Consider the following 21,386-nt stretch of genomic DNA (forward strand, 5'->3'; position numbering starts at 1 on the left):
ATAAAGTAGCTACGTTTTCTAAATTGTACATAACTGTCACAGGAATTAGGATGCAAAGTTTTAAATCTACAAGACAATTCTAGCATGCCTAAGTTAACGGTGAGAAGAATCCGTTACAGACAGACGTACAGATGTATCATCCCTAAATGTAGATAAGCTTCGCTATTAAAAAAGATAAATTTATAAGATCAGCAATTACAGAGATCTTGTCGTCTTTTCATGTCAATAGTGTTTTATCATACTTTCAGGGATCTTAAGGGATAAGACAATGGATGTCAATATTATATTTGAAATCCATGGTTGAAAATGGTTGAAAAGTTTGGACCATACGATCATTATTTAACAGTGTACCCAAAGTTTTTAAGCCATCTATATAAATCCTTGGGTATCAACTATCAGTATAATTTATACTCCAATGTGCCCTCCCTCCCTCCCTTGGTATATGGCTTTTTAACATTTCTATTCAGATCGAGAAGCACTTAGAAATACCGTTTGACTGTCCTTTTTTAAATGCGAAGCTTGTCTATAATTCGGGTTTGCCCGTCCAGAACGGTTAGCTTTTTTCGTTAATTTAAATTGGTTAGAATTATCACATTGCATGGTGATTCCTGTGGTAGATAGGTACGATTTAGAGAAAGCGTAGCAAATCTATAATCTTTACCAGAATGGCTTTACGTTCATTTTAAAAATGTTGATTTTTAACTTTTTTAACAACAAATTTTTATGTGATCTAATTATCCCATTGATCTGATTTTTAATATATAAATTCCTGGGACAACAAAGTACAATGTTATAAGTGTAGCATCTCTATAATCAAGTCCTAAAAATGAAAGTATTTCCTTAAACAATATCCTGTATTTACGCAATTTTTCGACAAATAAACTTACAATTTGTTTCGATTCTTATACAAGATCGATACATCCATCAACCACGTTTACCCCATCACCTCCCCGCCTACTGGATGAATGAACTGGCCAATCAATGAAAAAATTCCCTTGTCATAATATCCATATATTCTACATCCATTATTATTTTGCTTTATTTTCTTTACTGAATAATATAATAATTTCTTTGTAAAAATAAAAAAGATGAATAATAAAAATCATTGCTATATAACAAAAACCAAGGATGGCAAACTCACAGAGAGAGGGGACAATAGGCTGGTTATTACACTTGTTTCCAAAGTTTTAAAACAACGTTTTCTTATTCGTTGGCTTAACAACTTTGGGGATACTGAATTTGATTGGTTCGTTCATATTAAGTATTCTAATCTACAGAAGGAGTAATTTTGAACGCAACATAGACACAAAAAAAAACATTTAAAGTGCCACTAGAGGCCTCTAGGGGGCGTAGTCGCATGTGCTGTCATTCCATTGTATAAAAACAGACCGACATACGGACGGACATTTTAATTGATAGAAAAGACTCGCTGCTTAAAACTTAACATACGGTAAATCTAATTTTTTGTTTGTCATTCTTACTATTTATAAAAATAATAATAATATTCAAGTATCTTAAAATTTTAGGGTATAGTCCCTTTCGTGGCAAAGCACATTAAGGGGCGATTCTTCGTATTTTTCACAGTAGCTTTTCCCCAATTTCTAGCCCCTGCAGGGAGGCTCTAACCCTGAGAGGGCTAATTGCCTAACCCTTTGGGGAAATCACCTAACCCAATATAACCTAAAAAGCCATTTTAAAAATATTTACTAATCGCCCCTTCAGGGGCGTTGTCACGAAAGGGACTAATCCCAAATTTTATTTTTTGTTTTCATTAAAACACAAAGAAATGTCTGGAAAATAAAACATGGATCTTAAGGGATAAGACAATGGATGATAAATTGCTGTATATCCCCAATTATGATATAGAAAATTACCCTTTATGTAGATTAAATCATAGATGGACAGTTTGTACCAGCCAATCTTTAAAAGTCTTTTAAACGAATCAATTACAGAAAACCAAGTAAGAAAACATCCATAAAAGCAAAGATAAACCAATAAGACAGACGGACAAACGAAAACTATAAAAATAAATCAATTTCAAAAATTAAAAATTGTTTATTTCGAAGAAGTCTGAATTAAAATCTTATGAAAATAGATGAATATACTTTATAATAACTTTTTTATAGACGGACAGACCGACAATTTACAGGGAGGGAGGGGACACTAGTCCCCAAAGCTTTATAATAACGTTTTCTTATTCGTTAGCTTAACAACTTCGGGTACTTTTGTTTAATTTTGATTGATTGTATCGTTAAGTTTAGCGTCTAAACGTTTCTACCACTATTTGTAATCTACTGAAGTGGTAATTTTGTTAATCATCATTGAGGAGTTAAATCAATTTATCGGCCTTATCTTATTTATCCCTCTAATTACAAAAATATAACTTTAAATACATAAAAAGATTTATATGATAACATTTTCAGTTTTTTAAGTTGTCATCTTTTTAATTCCTTTGAGAGGGAGGGGACAATGCGATAATATTATTCCAAGCTCCAGGAAGGGAGGGTGCATTGGAAAACATATTATACTGGTAGCCAAAGTTTTAATAAAACATCCTTTTTTAATTGACTTAAAAACTTTGGAGCCTTTCTTTTAATCTTTATATTGATTGCTAAAAACCAAAGATTTAATCTTCTAAAGGGTTAATTTTGATTATGATCATTTGGTAATAAAATGTTTATTTATTTTAATTGGCTTAACCCTGCTTTAAAACTCAAAAGCTTTTTAATTTTTATAATGGCTATTAACGTGTCATATTTTGTCAATGGTATAAAACAAGAATGACAACATCCATAAAAGCGAAGCTCTTAAACGGCAGGACAAACTAACAATACCTCTAGAAGAGTTTTAGAATTCAACAAGCAGAATATTGATTTATAAATCATAATAAAATTGTTTGTAAATTTGTTGAAAATTTGCAAAAATAGAATCTCAACTATCTATACTGACGAACATACAATCCTTATAATATAGTATCAGGATGATTGTCTTTTAGTCTCTACCAAAGGATCTCACTAACCGCTGAACCGATATGGTTCTTGTTTACAGGGTAGCTTCTAATTGGTCCCGGGAAGGTTTATAACTATTTTTTTTTCTTTTTAAATCTTAAATAAGATTGGGTTATCGAATGCAACTCCCCCCTTCTTAAGGGTCCCTAGAGGCCTTTAGGGGCGTAGCCACTAGTTATTTATAAAATAGCTAGCTTCGCTACTAACAGCTAACTGTGTCAACATGTTATTGTTCATTGTCAAATAAATATTTGATTTTTTTTATGAGCAATTAACAAAAATAAAACAAAAACTAACAAAAAAAACAAGGATGAAAACATCCACAAATGCGAATAAACCGTTAGACAAACGAACATTAACTAAGATAGTGTATCAACGCATCATTATTTAGAACGTACAGACTTTTCAGTAATGATTATGAAGATGCTATGCTTTTTAAACTGTTAAAATGTTATAGGAATCATCAAGATTGAAGTCGATATGACAATTCTAACATGCCAAAATAAATTATCAGAGTTATAGCGAGGGAGGGGACATCGGGATGCTAATTAAATAAGTCCCGAAAGCCTTATAACGTTATCGTATTCCTTAGCTTAATAACCTTAGGGACTTTTATCGAATTTTGATTGTTTGGTTCATTAAGCTGAGTTTCCAAACGTTCCAAATACTAATTGTAATATTCAGAAGGGGTATTTTTTTGTATCATCATTTGGGATGTACATCAATTTATCGGCCATTGTCTTATCCCTTTAGATTCCTGATTTTTCCCCCATTATATGCGACCATACACCGAAAAACTAACCAAAACAACGAATAGCCTGATAAAAAAAACTTACCTCATAAATATTAGAAGATTTTTTTACCCCTTTGCTAACAGCACTTCTTAAATTTTCATACAGGGGGCGTAGGAAGTGGACCTTAAATAGATATCTATTATATATAGATAGATAGATAGATAGATAGATAGATAGATAGATAGATAGATAGATAGATAGATAGATAGATAGATAGATAGATAGATAGATAGATAGATAGATAGATAGATAGATAGATAGATAGATAGATAGATAGATAGATAGATAGATAGATAGATAGATAGATAGATAGATAGATAGATAGATAGATAGATAGATAGATAGATAGATAGATAGATAGATAGATAGATAGATAGATAGATAGATAGATAGATAGATAGATAGATAGATAGATAGATAGATAGATAGATAGATAGATAGATAGATAGATAGATAGATAGATAGATAGATAGATAGATAGATAGATAGATAGAGAGATAGATAGATAGATAGATAGATAGATAGATAGATAGATAGATAGATAGATAGATAGATAGATAGATAGATAGATAGATAGATAGATAGATAGATAGATAGATAGATAGATAGATAGATGGATAGATAGATAGATAGATAGATAGATGGATAGATAGATAGATAGATAGATAGAATTGACATTGATTTCAAACATGACATTAAAAGTCTTACCAAATAAAAATAAACAAAATTGTTTTTAAGAAAGGAGAAATGTATACAAAAAAAAATAATTAGACTTGAATAAAATAATATATTTAAACCCCGCAGGGTTAGACAGTTAAATTGAATTGTTAATGGATTTTTGAAGTTTTTAAGTCTTTTGTTAAAATATCCAATTATACAAAGCAGTAAGATTTTTTTGTATCTCCGTTTCATTAAGTATTTTTTAGGTTACTTATAGTGAAAAGTCATAAGAGGCTTGAGGCGAAGCCACTTGTGTTTGTTTTAAAGAATATTTTGTCCTATTTTAATGCTTATATTATTGAAGGAAATTGGTATTGTGGGCTTTTTTTGGTAAATTTTCGGGGACCACAAAAATCCATTATGAATTTTATATTTTTGTGGCCAAAATTATTTATCTATCTATCCATCTGCCTATGGATCTATCTATTTCTTTTTAATCTATCTATCTATCATAAAAGACGTGCAGAAATGGGGGGATGCACCCCATATGCACCATTCGGTTATAGTTGAAGAGGGCTGTCAAAAATTTTAAGGGGTGTGTAAAATTTTCTGAAGCGCTTCGCAACCCCCCCCCCCCTGGAAAAACACTGTGTACGCCACTGTGTCTATCCATCTATATACCAATCTATCAAATTTGGCCATCATATACAAGGAGGGAGGGGACATTGGGCTGTTTATTACACAAGTCCCCAAAGTTTTACGGCTTAACAACTTTGGGGACTTTTATTGAATTCCAAATGGTTGATTCATTAAGTGTTCAAACGTTTCAACCACTTATTGTAATCTACAGAAGGGATAACTTATGTATCATCATTAGGGTGTACTGTACATCAATTTATCGGTCATTGTCTTATCCCTTCAGATCCCTGCCACCAATATCTCAGATACGGCCGCGGGCAACAATTTACCAATTTCTTACTGTTATAATAATATGTATAACATGTTATATCAAAAGAGTTTTTTCAAAACAAATAATCTTAAAATTTATAGCGTCATAATGTAAGAATTATGGTAAACTAAATCTACAGCCCTTTATTCATCTCTAGGGATTTAATAGCTACCAAAGTAAAAAAATGGGTAACAAAATTATACAAACCTTATAAACGTCAAGAATAGTTATTTATCGCATCGTATGAAAAACAGCTTGACGCGGATATTAAAATGAAATTATTAAAGATTAAAACCAGATTTGTATGCCCCGAGGGACCGAAATTAAAAATTCAATGACCAAAGTTTGTAAATAGACACACAAACATATTTTAGCAGTAATGGTTTTGTTAATAATTGGATTTTACACCAGATTACTATGTATTCTAAAAATGTGACACTTGTAACTGGCTTTAATAACGAGCGCCCACCTTAAATTAAAAACGTTATTGCTATATTAGGATAAACACACTTCCAAGTTGAGATTATTTCAAGAATATAAATTTCAAGATTTTAAAAAGGTACAATTAAATTTAATTGAATTTTAGGGTAATAAAAAATAAAACTTGAGACACCTAGCGGCAAAAAGTTAAACTACATACAATATCTATCAACTAAATTTTAAACAAATTAATGAAATTAATAACAACCTTCGACACTTCATAGCTTACAAAAATGGTTTTTATATGTATGTTTATTTATTTTAATATCCGCGGAAAGCTGCCCCTATTACGATGCGAAAAAAAAATATTTTAAAAAGTCTTATTTTTCAAAAAAAAAAAACATAGCTAAACTGTAAACAAACACTTGCTTGTAGAGTGGGTAAACACAGGGATCTAAAGGGATAGGACAATGTCCGTTAAATTGATGTACATCCTTAATGATGGTACACAAAATTACCCCTTCTCTAGATTACAATTAGCTAATGTTAGTGACTAAAACGTTTGGACACTCAACTAAATGAACCAACCAATTTAAGTTCCATGAAAGTCCACAAAGTTGTTAAGGCAACGAATATGAAAACGTAATTATAAAACTTTGGGGACTAGTGTAATAAACAGACCAATGTCCTCCCCCCCCCCCTTCCTCCTCCCTGGGCACAATATTAGTTGAATTTTGCAAAAAAAAAATTATATTGACTGCATCGTATAAACGTATATGTGATTTGTAATAATGTTATAATCAAAAAGTTTCACTTTCAATATGTCAAAATTGGAATCTATATTCTATCTATCTATTTCTATCTATCTATTTGGCGGCATATAGCCCGCGGCACCAGCGTAAATGATATAGCATGCCTGCTTGCTGTCAGGTGGTGGGGAGGTATCGGGTTCGAGTCTGACCCACGTACTGCGTCATACTAGAGACGTTAAAATGATAATTACTGCTGCTACGTCTGGCACGTTATACTGATAGTAATGGTAGGGGGAATGACTTGGCCCATTGTAGGCAAAACTCATCACCATGAACAGTTGGGACTTCCAGTCAAAGGTTCAATCAAAAGGTTGATTGTCTTTCTGATATAATTTAACCAAGCAAGGCTTTAGACTAAGTAATACAACTACTTATTGCTGACTCATCATTAGAATTAAGTGAATCTAAAATATGTACACTTCAAACCAATATAGTATGACCAGCTTGTTCCTCCATTGTTTCCTATTGGCTGATCAAGAGATTGTGTCTGTCTATAGATTATCTCTATTATCCAATTATATGTCAAAAATAAAATTAGGATTAAATTACATTATATAGTGTTAGAATATGTATCTTGTAATGTTTCTAAGTTTTAATATTTAAAATTTATAAAGGGGACATTGGGTTGTTTATTAAACTAGTCCCCAAAGTTTTATAAAAAAAATTTTAATTTTCGTTTGGCTTAACAACTTTTTATTGATTTTTAATTGGTTGGTTCATTAAGAGTGTCCAAACGATTTAACCAATTATTGTGATTTAAAGAAGGGGTAATTTTTGTACATCCATTTATCGGCAATTGTCTTATCCCTTTTGATCCCTAATTATTTGATAATCAGCTAATTTTTGCTGTATTATAAAATCAACCAATAAGTGAAACTTAGTGTCAAATTTCATATTTATTTTAAAACATAGACCTATAATTTTCTAGTACTAATATATAAATCAATTTCATAATAATTTTATCCAGTGATCTGACAATGAACGACAAATTGATGGATTGTTTATTCCCAATGATGATAAACTGATGTACATCCCCAATGATGATAAACAAAATGCCTTTTTCTATGAAGATTAAGTTTATCAATAGAAGAGTTTGGCCACAGCTAATTAGAACAAACCAATTTTAGATTTAATATAATTACCCAACGATTGAAAGAACTTTTTCATAAGACTATAGGTAGCAGTTTGATTTACAATCCAATGCCCCCTCCCCCCCCCCCCCCACCCCAAATTTTAATATTTTATTCCTAGGAAATTTTAACTTTCAATTTTAGTTTTTTAGGAAGTCAAACTTTTATTCTGCAAAAAAAGTGTCTAAGGATATTATTTGGATTTTCCTTATAAGGCATAATCAATTATATTTAACAACATTTGTCAAATAGAGAGATAGATAAATAGATAGAAAATAGATAGATAGATAAGTAAATAGATAGATAGATAAGAAAATAGATAGATAGATAAGAAAATAGATAGATAGATTTTAGAGGCGTGCAGAAGGAGGGTGTACAACAGCCAAGGAAGGTTTCAAGCAAAAATTTAATAGAAAATATTTAGTGCGTTCACATATTTTCGTCGATCCCCCCTTTTCATTATTTTCAAAGTTTTCTTTTCAATCTAAAGAATGAAGATCAGTTGTTTACCATAAATATTTTTTTGCCGCTTGACAGACATAGTTATGTTTTTTGCGATTTCTCTTAAGAGGGTGGTGATACCCTCTCAAAAATAGTTATAAACCTTCCCAGGACCTATGAAATGCTAACCTGTAAAGGAGAACCATATCGTTTCAACAGTTAGCGAGATCCTTCGGTACAAAAGACATACAGACATCCAGTTACTTTATTATAGGGATATTAAAAACATTTCTTGCCTCTACAGCAAATGTTATTTTGTGGTGCAAATTGAATTTCAGAGAAACCACCAAAAATAAAATAGACAGATAGAAGGCAAAAAATAAGAATAGATAGATAGACATAAAATGTCCAAATATGGCTTAATCAATTAACCTTAACATTATTTGACAAATACATAACCATAAAAAAATTTAATGTTTCCAAAAAATCCCTAAAAGATCTTTTAAGGTCTTAGGAAACAATAAAAAGAAGACTTTTGTCTATAAGTAGAGCAGCAATATAGAAGAAAATAATTATTTATCGCATCGAATTATGGACAGCTTTTCGCGGATATTAAAATAAAAAGACTAGAACCGGGCCCGGGCTATATGATATTCGTGGAAAATTGTTTATAATACGATGCTATACATGATTTTTAATTTCTAATACAGCGAATTTAAAGTCATACTGGAAAATGATTATTTAGTAAAAATTATTCAATAAAATGATATCTACTTCTCTCTATCCATTCGTTTATATCTCTTTTGCTAATTTCTATCATTTTTATGTTTTTGTATATATACATATAATAATGGATATAGAATATACATGGTCATATTGCCATGGGAAAATTTGTCATCAAGCTTGCTAATATGGACCTATTTTATTGGTCAGTTCGTTCATCTAAGTAAGAGAGGAGGGAAGGGGGTATTGGGAATGGATGGGGGTTTTCTTATTTTAGCTGGGAGCATCACAGAGTACATGAAGATCTGGTGCAACATTCAACTGATTTATATAAATTCGTCTGTAAATCTAACCATTTTTGATAGCGAAGCTACTCTTAAACATGATTTTGTACGTCCGTACGTTTTCACTTTCTTTGTTCATAAGCTGATTTTTGTTAGCCAACACAACTTTTCTTCAGGAATCTAAAGGGATAAGACAATGGCCGATAAATTAATGTATATCCCAAATGATGATACATAAAATAATTTTTTTTGTAGATTAAAATTAGTGGTTGAAACATTAGAACACTTAACTTAATGAACCAACCAATAAAAATTCAATAAATGTCTCCAAAGTTGTTAAGCCAACGAATAAGAAAATGTTATTGTAAAACCTTGGGGACTATAGTGTAAAAACAGCCCAACATAGCTTCTTATGTAAATAACATGTCCTTGTTCTTTGTGAGGTTTGAAAAAGGAAGTGCTTTTCAGATGAAATCATAAAACCAAAATTGGATTTAGGGGTCGCAGTTACCTAATAGTTAGAAAATGTACGAAAGTTCTAAAAGTACAATGGCACATCAGGGATCTAAAGATATAAGACAATGGCCGATAAATTGATGTACATCTCCTATAATGAAAATTACCCCTTGTGTAGCATTAAATTAGTGGTTGAAACGTTTAAACACTCAACTTAATAAACCAGCTAATCCCTAAAGTTGCTAAGCCAACAAATAAGAAAACGTTATTATCAAACTTTGGGGTCCAGTGTAATAAACACCTTCTAAGTGTTAAATTGATATTTGGGTTATCTTTTGGTTTAGTAAATTTTAGTATATGAAATTTTTAATAAAATATTTATGAATCTCGCAAATGGATAGAGAATATTACGTGGATATTACGACAGGAGGAAAATGCCGTCATTTTAGGTTGCTAGCATGGACATCCTTTATTGGTCAGTTCGTTCATCCAGTAGGAGGGGAGGGGATGAGGTAAAAGTGAGTGGATAGGGATATCGTTATTTTAGCCAGCTGCGAGCATAACTTTATTAGAGTACATGAAAATCTGGTGCCACATACAAGTAATAGTATATCGATTATCTCGCGAGAGAAACAAAATATGTGCTGTACAAAATAAGACCCTTATTTTGTCTGTCATCCATGTGGGGGTAAAAAGGTTGCTCTTCTATCAGGGATAGGGGTATAGCATCTAAAAAATGTCTTTTCCGTCTGTTTATAAATTACTATTTATAGAATTTTATGTTGTCATTAATTTTTAATATTTTACAGTATGGCTTTCAAATCGATAAATATGCTAAGCCATACTGAAAAGTCATGTATCGCATCTTACTATATCCAGCTTTCTACGAATATTAAAAATATTGATATGAATTTTGTTAACCTTGCTAACAAAACTGGTTTAAATCTTACGTTTTTTTTATTTTAATATCCGCGGAAAGCTGTCTGTAATACGATGCGATAAATAACTACACTTTCTTGTAAAATATTTATTATATAATTTTTTTCGAGATACCCCGTTCCTCTCAATGATGTAGCTCCATGAAATTCACATTTAAAAACATATATAACTCTAATGTCATACTTGGAATCAGGGTTCTTAGGGGATAAGACAATGGCCGATAAATTTATGTACATCCCCAATGATGATACTTATAATTTACCCTTCTGTAGATTAAAATTAGTAGGTGAAACTTTTGGATATTCAACTTAATGTACTAACCAATCAAAAGCCAATAATTCCTTCCCCCAAAGTTGTTAAGCCATCAAATAGTAAAACGTTATCATAAAACTTTGGGGACTAGTGTAATAAACAGCTTAATGTCCCCTCCCTCCATGGATAACCCTAATGTCATACTTTGAATATATCATCAGGAAGAGAGGGAGGGGCCATTGGACCATAAATAAAACTAGCACCCAAAGTTTTTATAGACATTTTCTGTTATTTGTTGGATAAAAACTTTGGGTACTTTTTATCATTCTTAAAAAATTATCAGGCACATAACATAGAACATATGCAAATAAATATGCACAGTTTTTACAGAAAAAGGTCGTGCAATTAAAGGATTGGTTGTCTGTTGACTAAAAATCGCCTTAACCCTATCTATAAGGTTAGACATACAAAATAATAAAAGGCATATAGTGTGTAGGCATTTTTAAAATCAAGATTTCTTCACAAGAAAGTCAGAAAATAAGGGAAAAGGGGACAATAGGCTGTTTATTTTACTAGTCCCCAAAGTTTTATGATGGCCCAACAACTTTGGGGACTTTTAAATTAAATTTTGATTGGTTGGATTTATTAAGTTGAGTGTCCAGACGTTTTAACCACTAATTGTAATTTACAGAAGGGGTAATTTTTGTGTACTATCATTCGAGATTCACATCAATTTATCAGTTATTGTCTCATCCCTTTATATCCTTGTTTTAAAATACATAAATAGCCTAAAACCAAGCCAATTCTTTAATCAAAAAAAATAATGCTAAAACCAATCTGGACCTATTTGAAGCTTTCCCCTTATGGAGAACTCAATCAGTTCAGTAGTTATTGAAATCTTAAGTTGCAGCCATCATAAAATCATTACTACTTTATAGAAAAGGATTGATTGGTTGGTTGAAATTAGCAAATTTTCAACCAATTATCCTTTGTCTTATCCCTTAAGATTCCTGGCAATTACCTAACCTTTGGTAGATTTTCAAACGTTTCCCCTTTAGCATTGAACTTAGTTTTGAAGTCATACGTCTATATAATGTTTCGGATCTACTGCAGTTCACGGTAAAATATTGCTGGTAACGAATATTGCCAAAAATCTATGAATTTTAAAGGGGCTGCTAGCTGCCAAACGGCTGAACGTACAGCTCATGCCTGCACACTGTTTTAAGCAGCATAAGAAGGCCTACAAATAATCTGGAATAGCCATAAATCAATAATGCATAATTATCTCGCAGTGCAGAGAAATGCGCGAAAAAGACCTATTTTACGCGTTTTTTCTTCAGTGAAGCTTTCCCTGTTCATCATTGGATCTTGGCTATTCCAGATTATTTGTAGGCCTTATACCACTTAAAATGGTGTGCGGGTATGATCTGTACGTTCAGCCGTTTGGCAGCTAGCAGCCTTTAAAATTTATAGATTTTTGGAAATATTCGTTACCAGCAATATTTTACCGTGAACTGCAGTAGATCCAATGTTTCTCTTGTATTAGGGATTTTAAGGGATAAGACAATGTACGATAAATTGATAATCATCCCCAATAATGATAAACACAATTTACCCTAACTTTATCATAAAACTATTGGTTGAACTATTTGATACCAACGAATACGATAACGTGGTTTCATACTTTAAAAAAACATAGTATTGATCTCTGACATGTTTAATGCTATTTTCTTTACAATTTTAGCTTGTTCATTTCTAAAAGCATTTATTTTTAAGGTGTCGCTTATTTAATGACCTTTCCTCTTAATAAGGAAGGGCTTAATTATAAGAGGGTTATGTATACTATACAGAGGTTATAACCAGGAATCTAAAGGGATAAGACAATGGCCGATAGATTGTTGTACATCCCCATTGATGATACACTTGAAACAATCCCCTCTGTCGATTACAATTAGTGGTTTAAACGTTTGGATATTCAACTTAATGAACCAACCAATCAAAAGTCGCCAAAGTTGTTAAGCCAACGAATAAGAAAATCTTATTATAAAACTTTGGTTACTAGTGTAATAAACAGCCCAATGTCCCCTCCCTCCCTGGTTTATGCCCCTAAAGTGTAATGAACACAATTTAGACATTAGTAGAGCAACTGCTCTATAACTCAGTTTGCAGATCTGTACGTTTAAGCTAACAAAACTAGTATTAATATTTTATGTTAATTTTATTAAAATGTCTGTAATACGATACGAAATATGAATTTCAGTATGGTTCTAATCCAGCGGATACTGGTCGATTTTGAAGCCATACGGCAAAAAATATTCTATTGTGGAGCCTCTTCTCAAGGATTAAACTAACAACAACAGATTTATACAGATTTAGATGTATATACAGACAACTACCTCCCTTCATTTTTCAAAGACCCCTTTCGTCTGCTTCTAAATTATTTTCAGCTACTTGGGTGTGTTAATATAAGCGACACCATTGGTTGATTTTCAATGATCCAATAGAAAGGTTGCACAAGGTGGTTGCGATTGGGAGATACAATTATTCAACCCTTTCTCCCTCTAGTGTTTTACTCTAATCTAACAACTAAAAGAAGTTGTTGAGAAGCTTCGCTCCTCTAAGGAAAATAGATGAGTAAATATTTGATTTAAGTTTGTGTGTTTTTAACCTTGAATTTTACCTTTTAGGATTGGGTCTCAATAATGGATATAGAATACGTGGATATATTAACAGGGGAAAATTTATCGTCAATTTAGGTTGCCAATATATTCGGACCTCATTTATTGGCCATTTTGCTTATCCAGTAGGGAGGGGGGAGGTAAAGGGGTATCGTTATTTTAGCCAACTAGAAGAATTACTTTATTAGAGTAGAAGTTAATAATATTTATTTAAATATTCATAGTTTGATAGTTAATTCAAATATTTTAAAACATAATAGTAAGCTGTCAAAAATGTATGTTGAAGACAGAAAACCCGTTTAAGAGATCTTAACCGGAAGCAAAACATATGGACAAAAATACTCAGGCAGGGAGGGGACATTGGGCTGTTTATTTTCTAGTCCCCAAAGTCTTATAATAACTTTTTCTTGTTCGTTGGCTTAACAACCTTGGGGACTTTTATTGAATTGGTTAACTTAGTTGAGTAGCAACAACGTTTTAACCACTAATTGTTATCAACAGAAGGGGTAATTTTGTGTATCATCATTATGGATGTACATAAATTTTTTGGCCATTGTCTTATCCCTTTTAGATCCCTGCCCTATACTTCCGTAGGCTTTATTAATATTTTATGCAGCTTCTTAAGGCGTGTTGAAAAATTGCTATTGCATCGCGATGATCTTAATGGATATGACAATGGACGAAAATTTATGTACATTCTAATTATGAAAAACTAAATTACCCCTTGTGTAGGTTATAATTATTAAAGTGATTCGTATCGGCAAAGCTAGTTTGACCCAACCAAACAAGATTTGATTAAGGTACCCAAAGTTTTTAACCAACATATGAGATATGGCGTTTAAGGTACTAGTATTATTTTTAGTGCAATAGATAGATATGCGGATAGATGGATAGATAGATAGATAAATAAACAGATGGATGGATGAATGGATGGATAGATAGATTTACAAACGAATAGATAGATGGATGGAGGGATAGATAGATATTAGATAGATAAAAAGATGGACGGATGGATAGATAGATTTACAAACAGATAGATAGATGGATGGAGGGATAGATAAATAAACAGATAGATTGATAAATAGATGGATAGATAGATAGATAGATAGATAGATGGACAGATGGACTTTCCTTTAAGATGGATTGATATATAGATAGATGGATGGATAGATAAACAGATGAATGAATAGATAGATAGATAGATAGATAGATATATAGATATATGGATACATAATCAGACAGATTGATCTATAAGCAGATTAATGGATGGATGGATAAATAGACAGATGGACATACCTTTTGTTTGTAAGTATTTTCATACATAGGTTGATCTTTTACAACAAATGAATGGATGGATAGAAATATAGATAGCTAGGTGGATGGATAGATATATAGATAGATAGGTGGATGGATAGATAGATATGTAGATAAACAGATAGATAGACAGACAAATAGACAGATGGACATACCTTTTGTTTGTGAGTATTTTCATATATAGGTTGATCTTTGACGTCTTTTTCACTCATACTTCTTGTATAACATACCTAAAAAGTTAAATAATATTTATATAAAAGAAATAAAATGCAAAAATGGAGGGGATATTGGACTGTTTAATACACTAGTCCCCAAAGTTATATAATAACGTTTTCTTATTCGTTGGCATAATAACTTTGGGGACTTTTAATGATTTTTAATTGGTTCATTAAGATTAGTGTCCAAACGTTTCAACAACTAATTATGACCTACGGAAGGGATAAGTTTGTGTGTCGTGATTGGGAATGTACATAAATTTATTGACCATTGTCTTATCCCTTTAGATCCTTGAATATAATGTCGGTATGTGTCTGTACTAAATTCTCGCTAACCGCTGGATCGATATGGTTTTCCTCTACAGTAAAGCTTCTCATAGGTACTAGAAGGTTTTTATTTGCGGGGAGGATTCATTTATGGGATAATAGGAAAATTGATTAAAACATAGATAGGTTGATAAATAATAGATGAAAAGATAGATTGATATTGATAAATTAATTGATTAATAAATTTATTATGAATTATAGTATAGCTGAATAGGTATTAAGAATCGATAGATAAATAAATAGATAGATAACTGTATAAGTAGAGATAGACAGATAAGTTACATCTAATTATCTATACATCTAAATTTACATCTAAAGCTAATATTTTTTATTATGATTACCTCTCTTATCATCTATCGATTAACAATTCAAGTTTAAAAACACCGGAAAAATTGTTAAGAAACAGGAAACTAAATTTTCAAAAAAAATTGCGCACACAGACACACACACACATACACATATAAATACCAGGGATCTAAAGGGATAAGACAATGGCCAATAAATTGATGTTCATCCCCAACAATATTACATAAAATTCGATAGATTACAATTAGTGGTTGAAAAGTTGGGACACTTAATGAACCCACCAATCAAAGTTCAATAAAAGTCCTCAAAGTTTTTAAACCAACGGACAGGTAAACGTTATTATAAAACTTTGGGGACTAGTGTAAAAAACAGCTCAATGTCCCCTCCATCCCGGCATAAATACAGACACACACACATACACATACACACACACACACACACACACACACACACATATCCACATACACACTAACACACATACATAAAAATCCTGAACGAATATTGTATAGTGCGCCTACACGAATTCACGTTTGTGAATTCAGTGTTTTTACGTTATTGTGGACAATAAAAATAGCCAAAATCCTGCAAAAATAATTTACACTGTAAATTAAACTGGTGCTGAAAGATTTATGATAATGTTCTCTTATTCGTTGGCTTAAAACTTTGAGTATCTTTATTAAATCCTAATTGGTTTGTTCTAACCAGCAATGTCCAAACTTCTCGACTAATAATATTAATCTATAAAGAGAAATTTTGTTTATCAACATTGGGATGTGCCTCAATTTATAATGCTGGATGAACGAACTGACCAATAAAATAGGTCCTTATTAGCAACCTAAATTTACGACAATTTTTCTCCTGTCAAAATATCCAAATATTCTATGTATATCCATATTGATATGATAACAGTAAAAATGTATGAACACTATTACTGATAACCTTTACATTTTTATTATATGCAAATTATTGATGCGAGTATTTCTTTTTAAAAATACTAGAATAGTTATAGAATATACGTGGATACTACGACAGGGCTAACAATGTTGCTAATATGGACATCACTTATTGGTCAGTTCGTTCATCCAGTAGGAAGGGAGGATATTGGGTGAAGGAATCAATATTTTAGCCAGCTACAAGTTTCACTTTATTAGAGTACATAAAATTCTGGTGTAAGATCCATGTAATAACATATCTATTATAATAAGATTTGTACATGCGAAGCATCTTTAAAAGTTAATTGTGCTCCATCTATCTATCCATCAATCTATATATCCAATTTATCAATCATTCTATCTATCGATCCATTTATTCTCTTATCTACCTACAATGCATGTTTATATTGCTATCCTTATATAAAAGTAACAGTATCTTTGTCTGTCTGTCCCGAAAGATCTCCCTAACCAATGAACTGATATGATTCTCCTGTACAGTGTAGCTTCTAATAGGTCCTGGAAAAAGCTATTTTGGGAATGGGTAACACCAAAAAATATCCTAATTTTCTTCACTTCTTCTTTTTAAAATTAATTGAAATTGGGATAGTCGACTCCCCCCCCCCCCATTCGGAGGGGCTTAGCCGCTAATATCTATCTATCTGCCAGTTAATCTATGCATCTTTTTCTATCTATCTATTAATCTATCTCTCTATCTATCGATCCATCTATAAATATGGTGAAATAGGATATGGGGATAGAAAACAATTCGTGATTTCCTTGACAATGTAATTTCTACACAACGGGCCAATATTCATCAAAAACTGTCTTTTAGTTTTTTGGGGAATAAGTGCTTAATATAACCTCTTTAGGGGGGGATAAGTGATTAATATAACCCCTTTTTAGGGAATAAGTGCTTAATATAACCCTTTTGGGGGGGATAAGTGCTTAAAATAGCCCCTTTTGGGAGGATAAGTGCTTAATAGAACCCCTTTTGGGGAGATAAGTGCTTAATATAACATCCCTTTTTAGAAGGATAAGTGCTTAATATAGCCCCCTTTTGGGGGGAAAGGGATTAATCTAAAAGCTTGATTCAAAATGATTACAATCATTTATTATAATTTACATTTTTTTATTAAATCTAACCCACTGTGAATTTAGCTGATTACATCATGTGCAATTATTAAATTTACTAGCTAACCACTACAGTAATGGATATAGTATTCTTGGATATTATGACAGCGGAGTTTATGACGTCATTTTAGGTTGCTAATACAGTCCTCAATACGTTCCTTCATGGTTAGGGGAGGGGATTGGGTTATTTCATAAGGGTGGTGGGGGCAATCGTTATATTAACCAGCTGAGAGAAACATTTTATTATCAGGGTATGCAAAAATATAACACAATATCCACTTATTATATATCCATTGCTACAACCCTACAAGAAAGTCTGCAGAAAAAAAAAAGAAAAACTCTTCTTTCATTGAAAAATAAGGATGACAACATCCATAAAAGGGAAGCTAAAGAATAAATCATTATTTAAAAGTAACAAGATTTTTGTGAGTTTGTCTAAGTGTCTATTTCTACCGAAGGATCTTGCTAACTACATACGATACGGTTCTCCTTTTACAATGTCATGGGAAGGTTCAAAACTATTTGGGAGGAGGGTACAACAACCCTCGTAAGAAATATCGTCCTAGAAATAAATGACTGCTCTCCCAAAATAAAATATTAAGCTTTTCATTTTAGGTAAGCTTCACATAGGTACCGGTAGGGTTTAAGTCTATTTATCTCCACTTCCCTAACCTTTTAAATGCGGAAGCCCTAGAAGCTAGAGGTGCAGTCGCTAGTAAAAATAAAATCATCAACCTACTAACATCACCGACAGACGGACATACTATAGAAAAGACAGTTAGACAGACATACACAAGCGCATACAAAGTAGCTTCGCTACTTAAAAATTCATTAATGAAAACTCGCATACAACTATTTAATCCATTCATCCATAAAATTATAATTTTCATCTAATTTAATTTCTAAAATATTTCACCAGAAATTTAAACGTAATAGTATTCTAAAATATAAATTTTCGTGGATATTGAAATGAAAAATTATAAGATTAAACCAGTTTTGTTAGTTCTGAGGGGCCGGATGAACGGCCCAACTAAGCTTTTATTAATCCTATGATTTTTGTTTAAACACTCGTTGAAAAATTACTGTTATACAATGCTATACTTGGTTTTTCAGTATGGCTGAGAACTGGTTCTAATCCAGCGGATTTAAGTCGGTTTCGAAGTCATACTGGAAAGTATATTATTTATCCTATTATATACAGTAGGAATGTATTTATTTTGTCAGTTAAGATCTCGCGAACATTTAAACCGATTGAGTTCTCCATTTCAAATAATAATCTTTATAATTATGTACAGTGTCAGAGGACTAAACAATATTCAATATTTCAAGGAGGCTTCGCATAAGTCCCGGGAAGGTTTCGGGAAATTTTCAACCATAAATTTTAATGCACATAAACTTATGAGGGGTAATTTTGTTTATCTTAATTAAGGATGAACTTCAATTTATCTTATCCCTTAAGATCCCCAAGAACAACTTTGGGGACTTTATATTGAATTTTGATTGGTTGGTTCACTAAGTTGAGTGTCCACTAATTTTGAATTGTTATGTATATACAGAAGGGGTAATTTTGTGTTTTCTCATTTGTGGGGATGTAATTGTACATCAATTTATCGGCCATTGTCTTATCCCTTTAGTCTAGAACGCAGCTACTCTAAAACTATACTAGCGTTTGCGCCCCTGGCTTCTAGGGGCTCCGTATTCAAAGGGATGAGGAGGGAACAAAAAATAGCCTAAATCCATGCTAAGGCTTAGATATAAAAATAAAAATAGCCTAAAATCAACTCGGGACCTATGTGAAGCTTATTTAAAACTGAGAACTCAATCAATTCTGTACTTGTCGAAATCTTATGCTTCAGACAAAAAAAAACTTTATATTCATTTTTTTTTGTCTGATCTTTAAAAAGTTTCAAAGAGTGGATATTTGATTGTAAATTAAAGAAGTACCCAAGGATTTTTACTAAATCGTGATTGGTTGGTATAAACTAGTATTTTCCAGTGAGTTTATAACCAATAATATCAATCTACATAAAGGGATAATTCTAACTAATAAAAAATCAATATTTATACAAAATACATGCTGAAATTGACATCAATAAAGAAATCAAAACAAAATAGTAAATTTCTATTATATTAGTTGAACGGACGGACAAAGTTAACCAAGGAGCTACCATTGATAAACTGCACTGTTGTATAAATTTAAAGTAGGTATTAAGTGGGTTTTACATAATCGTGTTTTATCAGGGATATAAAGGGATAAGACAATGGACAATAATTATTTTTTTTTAACCTAAGGTTGATAAACATATTTACCCCACCTGTAGATTTCAATTATTGGTTACTGAACCAATCAAAGTTTCCTAAAAGTACCCAAAGTTTAATTATTATGAAACTTTGGGTACTCGTACTAGTGCAATAAACAGTCCAATGTCCCCTCCCTCCCTGTGTTTTATCGTGTCCTGAAATGTGACACACACTCACACACACACTCACTCACACACATACACACACACATGTCTGTCTATTCTTAATAGAAAAGCTACTCTACTTGTTGATATGTCTGTTTGTCTGTCAGTCTATCATTCCCTCTTACTAAGATTTAGAATGTCTGTCTATCAGTCTGTCTTTCCTCTTACTGAGATTTAGGGTGTTTGTCTATCTGTCTGTCTGTCTTTCCTTCTTACTAGCTTTCCGTGTATGTATTTCATATTAAATCCCCTGTAACGAAGGCTTGATAAAATAGATAATTGACAAAAAAAGACTTTAGATTCAAATTTTTCATTTGTATATTTTTCCCCAGACTACTTTTGGGATATGGTCATCCTTGTTTGATTCGTTGTAAGTGATTTTTTGGCTACATGGCGGGCTTTTAGACTTATTAGTTTTAGAGCTATCAAAAATTTTTTTTTAGACTTTTATTGTAGCTCAAGATTTCGACCCCACATTTTTTATTTTAGTTTCAAAAAGAAAAAGTAAAAACCCCCTCCTAAAAAAAAGTTGTAAACCTTACCAGGACCTATCAGAAGCTACACTGTAAAGGAGAACCATATCACTTAAGCGGTTAGCGAGATCCATCGGTACAGACATACATAGATCCTGTTACTTTTATATATAAGAATTTCATTTATATGTCAAAGTCAAAATTTTGTGCAGTTTTAATATCAATATCATTATTAAACTAGCGTTTTTCATTTAAGTAGGCTGTATGTTGTATATGCTGTCGACGTAAATATTAGGCCCCTATGGCAATGCAAGGATATTGAGGGATAAGACAATGGGTGATAAATATATGTAAATCTCCAATGATGAAAAACAAATTTACCCCCTTTGTAAATATAAATTCTTGGCCGGTTTAAGACAATGCTAGTTTGATCCAACCAATTTAGATTTAATAAAAGTACCCAAAGGTTTAAGAAAACAAATGGAAGAACGTGATTATAAAACTTTGGGTACCAGTAAAATTTACAGGCTAATGTCCCCTCCCTCCCAGATCAATCAAAATTGTCCTATTTTATTAAAACTCTAAAAAGCTCTCAAAAATATCTACAAATCCGGATTAAAACGATATTGACATCAATAGTTATAATTAAAGTGGATAATCTTTTACGGGGCTGTTCC

The 21,386-nt window shown here is 31.9% G+C and overlaps 1 protein-coding gene across 1 annotated transcript in view; it reads right to left on the reverse strand.

The window, feature by feature from the left end:
- LOC145334465 (uncharacterized) overlaps window positions 1-21,386 on the reverse strand; it is a 144,524-nt gene that overhangs the window by 99,489 nt on the left and 23,649 nt on the right. Inside the window, exons 2-3 of the mRNA XM_080179929.1 lie at window positions 15,016-15,090; window positions 3,845-3,925 (exon numbers count right to left, since the gene is read on the reverse strand). Coding sequence (XP_080036055.1) covers window positions 3,845-3,925; window positions 15,016-15,072 — 138 coding nt within the window. The 5' untranslated portion in view covers window positions 15,073-15,090. The remainder of the gene's footprint in view (window positions 1-3,844; window positions 3,926-15,015; window positions 15,091-21,386) is intronic.

Source organism: Acartia tonsa, chromosome 12 (assembly GCF_053477335.1).
Source record: "Acartia tonsa isolate MP-2025a chromosome 12, ASM5347733v1, whole genome shotgun sequence".
Classification (NCBI taxonomy): Eukaryota; Metazoa; Arthropoda; class Copepoda; order Calanoida; family Acartiidae; genus Acartia; species Acartia tonsa.